The sequence below is a fragment of the Cygnus olor genome, chromosome 6, assembly GCF_009769625.2.
Source record: "Cygnus olor isolate bCygOlo1 chromosome 6, bCygOlo1.pri.v2, whole genome shotgun sequence".
In the NCBI taxonomy this organism is placed as follows: domain Eukaryota; kingdom Metazoa; phylum Chordata; class Aves; order Anseriformes; family Anatidae; genus Cygnus; species Cygnus olor.
In genome coordinates, this window is record NC_049174.1 from 22,028,221 (window position 1) to 22,044,404 (window position 16,184).

The 16,184-nt window shown below is 39.9% G+C and overlaps 1 protein-coding gene across 2 annotated transcripts in view; it reads left to right on the forward strand.

Moving 5' to 3' along the window:
* FIGN (fidgetin, microtubule severing factor) overlaps nt 1-14,030 on the forward strand; it is a 97,492-nt gene extending 83,462 nt beyond the window's left edge. For both annotated transcript variants that reach the window (XM_040561747.1, XM_040561748.1), the window contains one exon: nt 10,347-14,030. In XM_040561747.1, coding sequence (XP_040417681.1) covers nt 10,347-12,598 — 2,252 coding nt within the window. In that variant the 3' untranslated portion in view covers nt 12,599-14,030. The remainder of the gene's footprint in view (nt 1-10,346) is intronic.
* The last annotated feature ends 2,154 nt before the right edge of the window (nt 14,031-16,184 follow it).

The window sequence follows — 16,184 nt, forward strand, 5'->3', positions numbered from 1 at the left end:
TGACATAGGGTGTGTTTCAAGACCTGGCTCAACTTTTCCTGTTGCAGGATGAACTTTGCTCTTTTTGAGAAAGGAAAACCAACATATCACGAGACATTAGTTGCTTTTCCCTCCCACTCTCTCCAGTAAAAAGGTGAAAATATCAGCATACACAGAGTTAAATTTCTCAGCTAAGGCATTCTCTCACTTATGCATATGTGTGTAAAATATATAAAGGTATATCCATAGAGATATTTCTATATTTGTCTATAGAAAATTCCTTGTTCCTTCTCTCTCCCTTCCCTGGATAATTTGTCAAGCTAACTAAATAATCTACATAGTTCCTTTAGTTCCTTTCAAATGCTCAGGAAACAGTAGAGTCAGTCCTAAACTAAGAGTGTGAATAAAAAAAAAAAAAAAAAAAAAAAAAAAAAAGAGTTATATTCCATTTTTTCAGTTGCTAAATCAGATACATTTTACTGAATGAGCAAGAAAGAATCTTTGGAATTTGTGGAATACAATAATTGAAAGGTTTAAGTGGGAAAAAGATTTAGCTTAGCTTAGTGTTTCTAGAATGTCAGGTCTTTGGTTATGCTTCTGCTTTTAATCTTGTTTCTCTGCTTTGGGGGGAGCAGGAAGGAAAGGAAGGGTCAGCTGCGTGCACAGCCAAGCCTGGGCAGGAGCCGTGCCAGAGCTCAGTTTTCCCTGAGAGCATGATTAGTACAGTCCTGATGACTTGGCTAAGGTGTTCCCTGGCTTGGGGAGGAAATCTCAGGTTCCCTTGGATAACATCAGCCCTTCTTGCAAAGTCATCTCGCATGTTGAAATACATACGTTGGTTTTGTTGTTGTTTTTTAGCGGAGAGACAGAGTGAGTACATAGCTTGATAATACAGTCCTTTCACGCGGGATACTACTGCGTTTTGGGAAGACGGTGAACGCCAGCTCTCGCCGCTCTGCGCCGCTTACAGTGGAAAGAAATGTGTGTGGTTGTGTCTGGGGCAGCAGGAAAGGGAGAGAGCGTGTGGTAGAGCTCTGCTGAGAGCTCTCTGCTCCTAATCCCGGGCCACGTCAGGAGCGTGCTAAAGCAGTTTATCTTCATATGTCGTCTTGTATATAAGAAACAACACTAAACCTACCAAAACTCATTTCATATGTAGCTTTTTCCACAGCCTTCAGATCAAAGTTATTTTCTTCAGGCTGGACTAAATTATCCGCAGGTCCCAGGAGTGAAGGACACTGAATTAATGCACTATGTCACCCAGTCCTGGCTATAGAATATTTTTATTGAAGTGTGAGACGCAACATCTCTTTACTATTTCATTAAAAATTAATGTGCAGATTGCCAAAAAGCAAAATGCATAAATAACAAACAAATTTTGCAAAGGCTTTGTATACTCTGGAGTCATCTTAAGAGGGATTTTTTTTTTCTCAAGTATCAGATTACTTCTATATATACATTTAATCAGCATTTGTTCTCATTTAGCTAATTAGCAGAGGTACTCTAATCTCAGTAAAGCAACTGTTCATACCTTTCCTGTGCTGATAGTTTTGGAATAAGCACCTTAAAAGGAAAGCAGTATTCCTGGTTACAGGCTGAGCATTGTGCTGTTGGCCCATATAAATTGGCGTTTTTACTCTAGTTAGTTAGGCATATTGGGTCAAACCTGACTACGGTTATTTGAAACTTCCTGAAATTGATCTTTGCCTTCATATTTGTGAGAATAGACCTGGCTGTATAAATCTCTGAAATTAACCTTGTCTGGCTATATAAAGCTAGGAAATAAATACATATATATATATATATATATATATATTCTTAAAGCATGGTGATTGAAAAATAAATTGAAAGATATAATGTCATGGAATAAATAGAGATTTATACAGAGTGCTGCTGCTGTTAATTGGATGGAAATACATTTTAAATAACTTATGTTATGAAACTTGTTCTCGTGTTTTAGAGCAAGACTATTTTCTAACATTTTGGAATGGCATGACAAAAAATAATTCAGCATCACCTAAATCTCTATTTATTGTGCACCCACTTTGTTCAAATAAAGTATGTCCCTTTATGGCAGTTTTAACCCCATTTATCCTCATGCACAAGTGCTCACCTGTTATTTACTCACATAAGAGAAGGTCGATACTGCAGAACAAGGGGAGTGCTGTGTTGTGACATAAAACATACATATTCATTAGCTCCGCTGTCCCTATGGACGTGTGGTATGTCCTGATGATCTTCATTTGACAAAAGGAAGTGAGCGTAAGAAGGAAATTGTCGTAATGGATTTAAGATACATGAAAAAAAGGTTTTTAAAATGCTTTACTTACAGTGAGAAAGCAAGCAATAGTTCTAAGTATGAATGAAAACAATTCTGTAAAATGAAAGAATTTCCTGAATCGCAATTAATAACAGAAAATGAAAAATTATAGATTTGAATATTTGAAAATTACCATTTTCAGATACTAATATTTTTTCCCAGCACAGTTTAGTTCAGGATCTGAATGTTCCATGTGATGGTCCCTCCCTAGTGCTGGAAATTCTTTCCTTTTGCCTCTCATTTACTTCCTAAAAAACAAGCTCAGCATTCTGTATTTCACCTGCTGCAGTAGATTACATGAAATATACAGTAAAGCAGGGAGTGTATTTTATCTGCTCCTCTTTTAAGGGTCTGTGTTATGCTCTTTCAAGGAAAACGTGCCCCAAGCTCAGGCTCTGAAAGGGGTACCAAGGAAAAGGCTACTTCTGTTGGTTTCTTCTTTAAAAAAAAAAAGAGTATTATTTTGCTTACTTCTGTACTTCAGTTAGATTTACTGGAGACTTGAAGTAAGCACTTCAGTGAGAGCAGAATCATGCTCCAGGTCTAAGCTATTCTGGTTTTAGAAATATACATAAATACTTGTGCCAAGTGGCCAAACTCTATTTATTTATGACTATATTTTACGCTGTAAATATTTTAATTCTCAGAATCACTACAGTTATCCTGCAGTAGTAATACTGATGGACGTTTTTATATAGGCATAAATTGCAGATTGCATGGTATATTACATCCATGCAAAACACACTATACCTGTAAGTGTGTTCTGCTATAAAAAGTAGGTGATTGTTTTTTTGTTAGTTTAAGTTATGCTTACTTTCGTTTGCAATTACTGTTCTTCTGAGTATTGTCTCAGAAATTATTATTGCCTTATTTGTTTGGCAATGACAAAGTATGCTAGAACCTTTAAAAGCATGGTATGTTCAGAGGTACTTGAAGGGAACAGCTTAAAAATATAAAGCCTAGGAAGTGGAAGCATTAATAGTAGGTGAAATGAAAACTCACTCCAATTATTGTCTTCCTTAGTGTGTTTTCTAGTTGGTATAGGAAAGTGTCATCAACAAATGAATACAGTGAGGGCAGACTGATATAGTAAAATATTTTAAAGATAAACTGCAATTAATCACAAATGAGACCAATTCTGCATATAGAATGGCTCTGACACAGACGTGCATAAATGGTTTTACTTGTGGTATGTGGTGATAGTGCATCAATGTGATTATGCTGTAAAGATGGGGCACAGAACTGAGAATGTTTTTGTGCTTACGGACTGCTGCCACAGAGAAACCGATACCTCTGAGGTGGGCAGCATTCTGGGAAGTCCTGTGCGGTGCTTATGTAATAGCTCCTGTCCATGTCATCTATGTCTGTGGGCTGCTGCTTGGCTGGCTGATAGATCAAACCTGCTTCTGCTGGCAAAATATGACAGTTAGCCTTTGCTTGCTTGACTATTCATTCTCCTTATTTCTGTTTCATAAGTCTTTAGAAGCTGATGGATCTGCTAAAGGATGTTTAGCCAGAAATGGCTTTGTGATTATCAAAGGCACTGCTTTATGTAAATGGCAGGGAGGGGACTTGGACGAAGAGAACTCGTTTGCTGCAGATGTATTGTAATTTGCTGTCCTGAGGTGCGAAAGTGTGATTTAAAAGGAATAATCATTTGACAGTATTTAAATTAGATAATTGGGATGTATTCGTTTGAGACTCCAAGTCTAGAGTTATGCTCTTTACTGGTTCCAAGCTCTCCTAAAATATGTTGCGTTTTTGTTACTGCTTTTATCTTTAAGTGCTGTTGACATATATGTGATCCTCAATATTACTCGTGATTTAAGTGTTTTGTTTTAAAGATTGAAATGTTTTCACTATCCCTGCTAGATGGGAATCATACTGTAAACACCCTGCCAACAGCTTACTCCAACTGATGCGTGTGGTGTGCATAGGCTGTATATAATAAGAAGAAGACCAGACCCCCACTAAGAAAATGCTGAGAGCACTTTCCAGGTCTGTTTCATGGGTTTGTGGCTGTCGTTTAATGAAAAAAGCTTCCAAAGCTGGCCCCGTATGTCTGGGCAGCTCAGTTGTAGGCTCATCCTCCCACCAAATCCTTTGACGTCAAAGGAGATCCTCACGGATTGGAGCAGAGGTCTTCACTGAGTAATTAGAAAATAAATGTGGGAATCATTTCCTTTCTCTCTCTCTCTTTTTTTTTTCCTCTGCAAAACATAATTAGCTCAATCCACTCTTCAAAATCCCTCCTGTTTCCAATTAAGAGAGATCAGTTGCACTATCTTCAAATAGCTGAAATTATGCTTATTAATAAAAAATGGAGTGTAAAAGAAATGTTTTATCTTGAATTAATTTTTATTATTATGGGACACATGACAGTACATAGTCTTACAAAATATTATCAGATTTAGAATAAAACGAGGGAGTTGTGTGTCCTACATCTCGAGCAGCGGTTATAGAATGACTCATTTATTCAACTTTCCCATGCTTAAGAAGGACTTTCAAATGTGGATTTAGGGCCTGATCCTAAAGGTAATGACACCTTCAGCTCTCAATGAAGTACGAGTTTTGAAAGTCCTGACGTGTTCCAGTGAAGTGCCCATTTAAGTCAGTACCTATTTTGGCAGAGCTGATCTCTGCGTGTCCACAAGAAGTGATCTGTAGGCTAAAATCATTATGTTCCATTGTGTAAATACAGTGTCTTCAATAATTGGAGACAGCTGAAAAAGTGTTCAGTTGGTAGGGACAGCTTTTGGAGTCTTTGACTAAATGTGTAAGCAATTTGAAGTGATGAAGTTCAAGTCAGCTTACAGGTCTAGAGGGAAGAGGCTTGGTGCTACTCAGAGCTGAGGTTTTGGACTTGCTTCCTTGCTTGCAAGAGTATGTCCCTACAAATCTGTTATGGACAGTTATCAGAAATATCTCATCTGCTTTTTCACCCTTGGAGCAGTCTACCCCTTTTCAACAGAGCATTAAGCAGTTGCTCAGAGCATGTTTAACCACATGCCTAAGGTAAAGAACCTTCTTCAGCAGGTTTACAAATGAACCTGCAGATTTGTGTTAGATAGGGCCTAAGACACTGCAGGGATGAACAGGGCAGAAATAAGAGAGACCACAACAGGAGAAGAATTACTTTCTTTTGCCTCGGATATGTTGCAGTAATGCTTGGAGGCCCCTGATCCAAGCAGGAACTCTGGTAGCTGGTTGGGAAGGTTGGTGTGCTGCCCTGTTTCTGGTTCCCCGTGCACAGTAGCTGCGTATCGTACAGGTTTTGTTCCCCAGCATCTCTGAAAGTGCAATGCAACCTCTACTGCTAATATTGTCAGAAAGCCACAGTTGCTGTTGATTTAAATTTAGGTTGATTATGTTATTAGCAATGTGAATAGATGAGAGAGATGTACAGAAGTCCCAGTGTCCTTTGACTGTAAAGCCAGTTGTTGCTAATGAGTCTGGTTGGGTAGAAGGTGGTTGCTCTCACCTGGTCTTGTTGGTGGGATGCAGTAAATCCTTTGTTGTGTTTTCACCCAGTGTGGTCTTAGCTAGTATTTCTGCACTTTTCCAAGCCTTTTAGGAAAACATTTCAGAAGAAATCCTGCCATTCACTTGAAAGGAGAGGGTTGTTATTTATTTTTGTCCTCTGCAACAGATCTAATCCTGTAAGGGGCTGAGAAGTGTCACCCAATACTGAGGGCAGCAGAGGTGGAGAGATCTTTGCATGCGCAAACTCACTCGAGATCCCAGAAGGACCGGGCCCCTCTGGACATCCAGGCTGTGTAGAATATTGTTTATTTTTGCATTCAGATTACAAAGTTGTTTTTTCCTAACTCTAGCATGATTTTGTTTTGTCTTGTTTTGTTTTTCTGTCTGAATTTGTAAATAGACTTCTGCCATATGGAATTACGTATGTGAAACCGATGAAGTATTATTTATTAGATTTTATGTTTTCAGGCTTAGTGCACAAAATAAGAAGGGGAAAAAAGGATGCTCAAACTCTGAGTTCAAAGTAATTGAATAATGAAATTGTTGACTGTAATTACTTCAAATGTAATTCACATAGATCCAACTGGAAGAATTATCGAGGAGGGATGTATGGCAGGGCTGTCAGGACAAGGAAAAATAGATACCGCTAAAAAGCCTACACTGCCTCTTCTATATAATGTATTAAATTTATCTTAAAAGCAATTCTCTGATAAGTACATACCTGTACTTAAAGAACAGAATTCTTCCTTTTGCCTTTTACAGCTCATACCGGCACAGTTTATGAAGTTCATGAATGTCGATAGCTCAGAGAACTCCTAAGTTAGCAAAGATTTATTTATTTATTTATTTATTAAAGCATTTAGCCTTGTAGTCTGGATTTTCAGTAAGTTATTAAGCAAATATACTATCTGCAGGACCATGGTTTATGTCAGAGTTTAAAAGATGCTTTAAAAAAATTTTGCAACTTCTAAATATGCCCTTATTTACCTGATTTTAGATGTTTATATCATCATTTGAATCATTAACAAAGAAATGCAGGAAAGTATGACAGCTCAAGCAAAAAGAAGCTAATAAAATACAATTTAAAATACGGGCAGCAAGTGGCTCTCTCACTAAGCAATTGGGGGGGGAAAACGTGTTTGCATAACTAAAAGAAACTCCAAATTTTTTTTTTTTTCCTCCCAAATCAAACATTAGACTCTTGTCAAACACTTATTGAACTATTAACAAATGAAGTTAAACCTGGCAAAGTTTGCTGCTTTTTTGATTATATCAAATTGAGGAAATGTCTCTTTGTGCCTCCAAGTCAAGACTGTTCCAGTGGAATCCATGTAAATACAGATTTCTTCACTGCATACTGATGCAAAAAATATGCTTATGGTTAACTATTAACCTATGCTTCCAAATAACACTAATGATTGCAATGTGCTGGAATAAATGCTCATGTTTCATGGGATGAGAACAGTCCTGTTCTCTTAAGCTTATATAATCAAAGCCTAATCCTGTCCTTACAGCCTTTGTTAAATGCATTGGTATTTAATATGCATCAATAAATAAACTTTCAATTATTGTGCAGTGAGCATATCCAAAGATAGCATGACAATGTGAATCTACTGGTCTATCTAGCAATTATTCCAAATAAAGAATGCTGATGATGTGATTTTCCTCCCTCCTCATATAATGGATAGTTCAGATTTTCTGGCATTCTTCTGCAGCCTCATAACAAGGCAAATAAATTAGTTCTAGACAAATAAAATTCAAATAATTGAATTTTTACACCATCTAAATAGATGTCCCCACTGTGACTTAGAGACAGAATTGTTTTATTTAAAAAGCCTTAAAATTTATTCTAAATGAAAAGATCAATTGGTGATTTTTTAAAGAATATGTGAAAAGTATTTGTTATGCTCTGACGTAGTGTATTATCTCTTTAAATAGTCTTCGTTTACAAGCCGTTAAGACAATGTGCCAAAAGTGTATTCATTAACTACAGTACAAGTACCAGCTCAAATGGTCTGCTTCATCCATGTCTGTTTTGCCTTCTTTTTCTAAAGTTTCACTACTGCTTTAATGCATTCTTTGCTAAGAGTCTTTCTCATTGTATCCACTCATTAGCATTTAGCGAAGCATCAATCTGCTCAAGTTTGTGTGCATCTCTGTAACAGAAGCTTTCACTGGTTTGGTAACCTTGTAAGTCCCAAATCACAGAACACAGTTTTTTGTTTGTTTGTTTGTTTTTATAGGACTAATGCATCCGTAGGTCTGTTAGGCAGTTTTACATTACAGGAATATTAATATTCTTTCATTTTAAAAGGGTTTGAAGTAAATCCCATGACACTAGAGGAATTTTAGATACTGATTACTTACAATTGGCTCTTGGTGATGTGTTCTTCAGATTTCCGGCTGAATTTAACAAAGTATGATTTCTGAAAAGACTCTGATGGTTCCTCATTAAAATTGCATTTTTTTCATATGAGCATGATTTCTATAATTTCACTCAATTTCATGATACATTTACCCCCTTTGAAAGGCAGTGGCTGAAACATCAGAAACAATTAGCAAAAAAGATTGTATTCATTCTAAATGAAAGAAATAAATCTGCCAAAAAATCAGTCTCAAAACTGCATTTGTCAAAAACACTTCTCTGAATTAACTGTTATAGGGTAACTGTATAATTGTTAACAGACATTTTTCTCAAGTTGTCAAAATGTTTGAAAAATGAGAGGGAAAGAGAACACTCAGGAAAAAAAAATCCACAAGTAATCAATGGCATGCTCATGTGGACTGAGATTTGCAGTACTTGTACTAATAAAATATAAGGCACAATTAGAGGTACTTTGCAGCTTTCAGGCTAAATTTAACCGATTTGGTGATTTGCAAATACATGAGTCCAAAAGTAAAAATGAAGAATCCAAATTCAAATTAGTGCAACTGCAATAAAATATAATTGCAAATGAATCTGTTGCTTTATTCATTTATTGTGTAATTACTGCAATCCTTCCCACCTTGTTTTCAGTATTTCTTAATCATTAAATCGGAAGCATGACAGCAGTGCCAGCCCTGGCATGATTCTCTTTGACTAAAACCTTGTAAATTAACACAATTAGCACAGCATCATCCTGCTAATTAACTTCCAGTGTCTGGTGCAGTGGTTTTGCAAACAAGGAAGAGGGAGTCAGAAGGGAATAAACATGCCATTCTGTTACCAAACTGTGTGCTGTGTTAGGTTTAGCTCAGCGAGGCTAAGCTGGCCATGTCAGATGCCAGAGTCAGGCAATGAAGAGCTAAAGGGGTTGGGGAGAGAAACAGGAGGGGGTAGGAGCTGTCAAAATAGACTGCAGTAATTCAGAGGGGAGCTAGTGCCACAGATGCTTCATTTTGACTAGGTCTCCTCCTTATCAGGGAATCTGTGCCAGAGGGCACAAGACTGTTTGCAAAAATCACTTTTGGTAATACGAGAGAGATTAAGGAGGTCTATTTGATACAGCTGTACAAAAATCAGCGATGTGCCTACCATGCATAGGTAAGAGTCAGAGAGGGTTATCTTAATGCTTGTAAATATGCACAGTGGATTACTGGAAGGGGGAATAATTCACATCACATTATTTGCAAGATTAATTGCTTCAAAATGGCAGTTGCATCCTGCAATTTATATATAGATAGAGAGTGATGTTTTTTTTTAATAATCAGCTCTGGAAGACACGAAGTTTCAGGGACTTACCTTCATTTCTTTTTCTTTTTCTTCATTTTTTTTTTTTAACCCTCTTTCTTTGTACCCTGGAGGCTGTGAGGGGGGGAGGAAAAAAGAGAGAGCAAGCAAGGAGACCGACAGACAAGTCATGCTTGTTTTTTTTTTCCAGAGCCTCAACAACAGACTGAGAGGCAGAAAGGAGCCAGTTGTAATTCATACCGAGTTGTAGGCTTTGTGTGATGAAAGCGACGGAGCGCTGCCTGGGAGATTGCTTTGCTGCACTCCACGAAGCAGATTTGAAACTGTCGTGGACCACTTTAGATGAGAGTTGGATTATGGAATGACCTGCTATGTCTGTGTCATATTGTTCTGCGCAGGGTGCATTATACTGTGCTAACTAGGTGTTCAGTACCAAATAAGAGAGGTATCCTAGATGTGATCTGTCAGCTGTGTCTCATATTTTTATATTGGTTAACATATAAAACTGAAACAGTGATGAGAGAGGACAGAGCAGTTGGATACCTTGTATGTTATAAATAAATCTGCACTCAGAGTATTTAAATTGTACCAAGTCTTATTTAATTACTTTGAGAAATCTGGCACAACCTATATATCTACCTTAAAACCAAAAAATATCCCCCCCCTACTGAATCAACAAAAAATGTGCCTCAGTGTGTATGTGCCTATAAAAAAACAATCTGACTGTTTATAGTGCTTCATCAGGGCATTGTATATTTTTAAGGGTTTGTGATGTTAAGTACAGTGTTTCAGAGAGCTGAAGAAGTTTACAGGTGGTACACTCAAGAACTTGCTTAAGATGCTTAGGAAAAAGGCCGAGCTTGCTGTTAACTCTGTTTTTCCCTGCTGCCCTAGGCTTGAAGATGCAGTGGACGCCGGAGCATGCCCAGTGGCCAGAACAGCACTTTGATATCACTTCCACTACCCGGTCCCCTGCCCACAAGGTGGAAGCCTACCGGGGGCACTTGCAGCGCACCTACCAGTACGCCTGGGCCAATGATGACATCTCGGCTCTCACCGCCTCCAACCTCTTGAAAAAGTATGCAGAAAAATACTCTGGTATATTGGAAGGCCCGGCTGAGCGGCCCATTCTCAGCAATTACTCTGAAGCTCCCTCGGGGCTGGTGAATGGTCGGAAGAATGAAAGCGAGCCCTGGCAGCCTTCGCTGAATTCAGAGAGTGTGTATCCCATGAACTGTGTCCCAGAAGTTATCACCGCCAGCAAAGCCGGTGTAAGTGCAGCCCTCCCTCCCACAGATGTCTCGGCCAGCATCGGGAGTTCACCTGGGGTGGCCAGCAACCTGGCTGAACCCAGTTACTCCAGCAGCACCTGTGGAAGTCACACTGTTCCCAGTCTTCATTCAGGGCTCCCATCTCAGGAATACGCCACAGGATACAATGGCTCGTACTTGCATACCAGTTACAGCGGCCAGCCAGCACCTGCACTTCCGTCTCCTCATCCATCCCCCCTGCATAGCTCGGGGCTTTTACAGCCACCGCCACCACCGCCGCCACCACCAGCCCTGGTCCCCGGCTACAACGGGACCTCTAACCTCTCCAGTTACAGCTACCCATCTGCCAGTTATCCTCCTCAAGCTGCTGTTGGTCCTGGGTACAGCCCCGGGGGTGCCCCGCCACCCTCGGCATACCTGCCATCAGGAATCCCTGCTCCAACCCCGCTGCCCCCCACCACCGTCCCCAGCTACTCCTACCAGGGCCATGGTCTGACACCTATTGCGCCGTCTGCCCTGACAAACACTTCAGCCAGCTCTCTCAAAAGGAAAGCTTTCTACATGGCAGGGCAAGGAGAAATGGACTCCAGTTATGGAAATTACAGCTATGGCCAACAGAGATCTACACAGAGTCCCATGTATCGAATGCCCGACAACAGCATTTCAAATGCAAACAGGGGGAATGGTTTTGACAGAAGTGCTGAAACATCATCCTTAGCATTTAAGCCAACAAAGCAGCTAATGTCCTCTGAACAGCAGAGGAAATTCAGCAGCCAGTCCAGCAGGGCTCTAACACCCCCATCCTATAGTACTGCTAAAAACTCGCTGGGTTCGAGATCGAGTGACTCGTTTGGGAAGTATACCTCCCCAGTAATGAATGAGCACGGTGATGAGCACAGGCAGCTCCTTCCTCACCCAATGCAAGGCCCGGGACTTCGTGCAGCTACCTCATCCAACCACTCTGTGGACGAGCAACTGAAGAATACTGACACACACCTCATTGACCTTGTTACCAATGAGATTATCAACCAAGGACCTCCTGTGGACTGGAATGACATTGCTGGCCTAGATCTAGTAAAGGCCGTCATTAAAGAGGAGGTTTTATGGCCAGTATTGAGGTCAGATGCATTCAATGGACTGACTGCTCTACCTCGGAGCATCCTTTTATTTGGACCTCGGGGAACAGGCAAAACGTTAATGGGCAGATGTATAGCTAGTCAGCTGGGGGCCACGTTTTTCAAAATCACTGGCTCTGGCCTTGTCACAAAGTGGTTAGGGGAAGGAGAAAAAATTGTCCACGCCTCCTTCCTTGTGGCAAGGTGTCGCCAACCCTCGGTGATTTTTGTTAGTGACATTGATATGCTTCTTTCTTCTCAAGTGAGTGAAGAACACAGTCCAGTAAGTCGGATGAGAACCGAGTTCCTTATGCAGCTGGACACTGTACTGACCTCTGCTGAGGACCAAATAGTAGTAATTTGCGCCACAAGTAAACCGGAAGAAATCGATGAATCTCTTCGAAGGTACTTCATGAAACGACTTTTAATCCCACTTCCTGACAGCACAGCGAGGCACCAGATAATAGTACAACTGCTCTCACAGCACAATTATTGTCTCAATGACAAGGAGGTTGCACTGCTTGTCCAGCGCACAGAAGGCTTTTCTGGACTAGATGTGGCTCACTTGTGTCAGGAAGCAGTGGTGGGCCCACTCCATGCCATGCCAGCCACAGACCTTTCAGCCATTATGCCCAGCCAGTTGAGGCCAGTTACATATCAAGACTTTGAAAATGCTTTCTGCAAGATACAGCCTAGCATATCTCAAAAAGAGCTTGATACATATGTTGAATGGAACAAAATGTTTGGTTGCAGTCAGTGATACTACTTAAAAAAAAAAAGTAATGAATGTTGGCACACACAGAACCTGCTACATAGGGTAGAGAACCCTTTTCAGTAGTGTTAAAATTGCAAAGGGTACTGGGAAGACTACAACTTACCTTGCCTCTAAAGAGCCAGGGTAGACTTGAAGGAAAAGCGCATCAAACAAGAGCTGCTGATCTGAAAAAGCCACACATGACAGAAAGCGCATGTTGATGCTCAGTTCTGTTCAAGCTAGACAATACTCACCAAGGAGCAAGGTGCAAGTGGGTTGATTTCAGAAGGACATGAACCCTGTGTGTTGATTCCATTCTGCTGTTCTTGAGATTTAGTTGCTGTCAAGTGCCTGAAGTGGTGCTTTATTTTTTGTTTGCCTCACAATTACATTGGTGGCATGTGCTAATATAAAGAGCTTTAACTTCAAACATTATTGGACTAAAGAGATGAACGGTTGTGTTGCGACAGAGAACCAGATTTTTGCTATTCTAAGAGCAACAGTATTCCTCAATCCTGTCTGTTCTGTGGTGTTAAACTAAGAACAGGTAAAACAGGGTAATGGTAATCTGGACCTTAATTTCTGCAGTTCATTTCTTTTAATGTTCTGTCTGCAAAAACTCAGGAAAGTGATTGTGATTTGTACAGTACCTCAAAGGAATGTGTTGAAAGCACTATGTACTGCTGAGAGTTATAGGCTAGGCTTCAATGTTACTTTATATTAAATATGTATGTTTACCTCAACAATTGGAAAATGGCAAGGAAAATTACTTTGAATGTATCCAGGAAAAAACTAAAGTGTGATATGACTGAAGCTTTACAGGTTTGTTTGTTTGTTTGTTTTTTTGAAATAGAAACAGAAGAATTTCCTAGTGTTAAGAAATGGTTCTTTTGCCAATTTGTCAGATCAAACCAGAATGATTTTTCTTGTTGGTAAACTGTAAGAGTTTTCAGCATATCGCTCCTTGATAATTATGTGATACAGTCTTTAGAAGGTGTATAGATGAACAAAGAGCCACTTAATTGGTTTATGTTAGCAGCTGAAACAGTCAAACGTAAGATTTGGTAGGACTCGGAGAGGCATATTACCTTAAGCTGTGACTGCTGGCCATTATTACACGGCTCTGGTCATGGTTTTGAGGTTATTTTGGTGGAGCTGTAGGGAGTGGAATCAGTGTAGGTCACTGGCAGAGCTATGGGTTGCAGAGCTGTTTATAGCAATGCAGTAGACTGTGACCAAACAAACAGTACAAATAACAAAGCAAAACCGAACCCACAAAGTACATTTATTTTCCTTCCTAAACTGTAAAGTTGAGTTTTTGTTGTGTGCGTACAACTCCATTGTCCTTAATGCAATCTTCATTTAGCATCCATTAGAAATCTTCCAGGCTGGAGTGTGCCCACCATTATTTCTACCTCAGTTTTGTTACATTTCTCTTGGAAAGACCAACACAAAAGTCAGATTACATTAGGAATGTGAACCTGCTAAACGAGTTTCAGAGAGCTGCTGGTTTTCCCCTGAAGTCAATTTTTCTCTATGCTAGTGCTCTTTATCCCCCTTTTTCCTCCCCCAAATACACATATTCTGGTGTCTTCCTTCTGGAAAGACAAGCTGGCATGTGTGGCATTTTGCTCAGTTCCTCTCCCATCCTCCCCCCCATCTTTCTTTTTATCCTTTAATGCTTTCTGTGCAACTCTTTTTGTGACAGCTGACTGATGTTGGGTAATGTCTCTGAGCAGGAGCAGTGTACGTTGCAGCTGCCCAAAGCCTCTGCCATCACGTGAGCAAAACAGCCTTGCTTTTTTGAATGTATTTTTTGTTTGTTTACTTTAAAGAGACAGTAACAAAACTGTTGCAAAGCACTGGTTTTTAATGTTTCTGTTAAGTAATGTACATTCAAAACCATTGAATAAATGCACTGAAAAGCCCCAAGAAGAGAGATACCAATCTGTTAGTAGATCATGCTTGTCTTCTCAAAAATTGTACAGATCTTGTCCATTTTGTTGAACCAATGGAGACATTTAGCATTCAGAAAGCTAATGAGGGATTTTGTGATATTGCTGGAAATTTATGACTATTGATTACTACTTTCCTTTACCTTTCTTTTAATATATATATATATATATATATTTAGATAGAACATGCTAAAAAACAGAGCAAATAAACCAAAATCTAATTTAAGACGGATTCCTGGCAAACATTTTGTCTATCTAAAACTTTATGTTTTAAGCATAAAAGTACCATTTTAAAAACAGTGCCTTTCATTAAGGATGTAGAAAGTAAAACTTAAGTACATCACCTGCTTTTTTTTTTCTTTCTTTTTTTTTTTTCTTTTTCCTTTCAACTGCAATTAGAGTCCATGATCCTTGATAATGACCTGGTCTTTCTGCTTCCCTAAACCTCCACAGGCTGCTTCTTCATCCTGGTCATTTCACCATCCTCATATTTGGGAGATCCTGATGTCCCCACTAGCATAGGTTCACGCTGATCACACTGGCAAGTATGCTATTGCAGACCGCTGACCCAATTTCTGTCTTAGACATTGCCTTTTGTAGCTGCCATTGAGCTGTGCTTGTTTGAAAGGCTCGGGCAAGTTTTGATAAACCAACTCTTGTTTAAGCCATTTCTGCTAAAACTGTACTCCTAACAGATTTTGCAGCTGGTAAAATGAAGATTACCCCCAGTGTGATTTATTTTTTTTTACCTCTTTTTTTTCCAATAACAAAACTAAAAGCAAATTAAATTGTAGATGGTCCTTTTGGCTTCCAGCTTTAAATCATTCTCTTTAAAAAGTCACTCTGGAAATGGATTTTTCAAATGTTAACCAAAGTGACAAGCGGGCAGGAACTGAGATGGTGTGAAAATGCAGCTTCCACACGCGCACACACATGCTCACGCTCTCCAGGCTTGATTCTGCTTTGGGGCAGCAGAAGCTGAAAACTTCACCCCATCACAACAGCAGCTGCAATGAGTGGAGGACAGAGCCAGACTGTTACCCAAATCTTTTCTTACCAGCATCTATCCTTGGCATCACTCAGGAAGGGTGTCTATTGAATTTGGCAAGATCTTGGCTTGGTACTGTTAACAGGATACGCCTCCATCTTTTCCAACAGTTTCTGGCCACCTTAACTCCTTTGACAGAATTTTCACCAACCCAGGGGGCTGAGCTGGCTGAACTCCCCACTACATACTCTCCTTCCTTCTGTTTTCCTCTCTCCTCCCGCATTTAGCCCTGTTTTCTCCCTAGTGAGCAGGAGTTGGCACGCTGCTGGTCCTTCACCCCTCTTGGCAGCCTCCTCATCAAGGAATGTCCAGGAAGGGCTGAAGCATGATGCTGAACCTGAGTCCCCCTGAACTTGAGTGAGTCCCAAAGGTTAGGATTGTTTTTGAGAAGAGAGACAAAGTATGTTCTAATGGTATCCTCAGGATGAAATACTAGCTAGTTTTTGACATATCCATGGTAGAAAGCTGTTTGCTGTCTTTAATGACCGGGCAAAGCCAGGGTGTGCTGCCACAGAAACACCCAGTGGTTTGCTGGATTTTAAGAAACGTGAAATGCTTAAAGAGCAGCTGCTGTGTCAGCTTATCACTG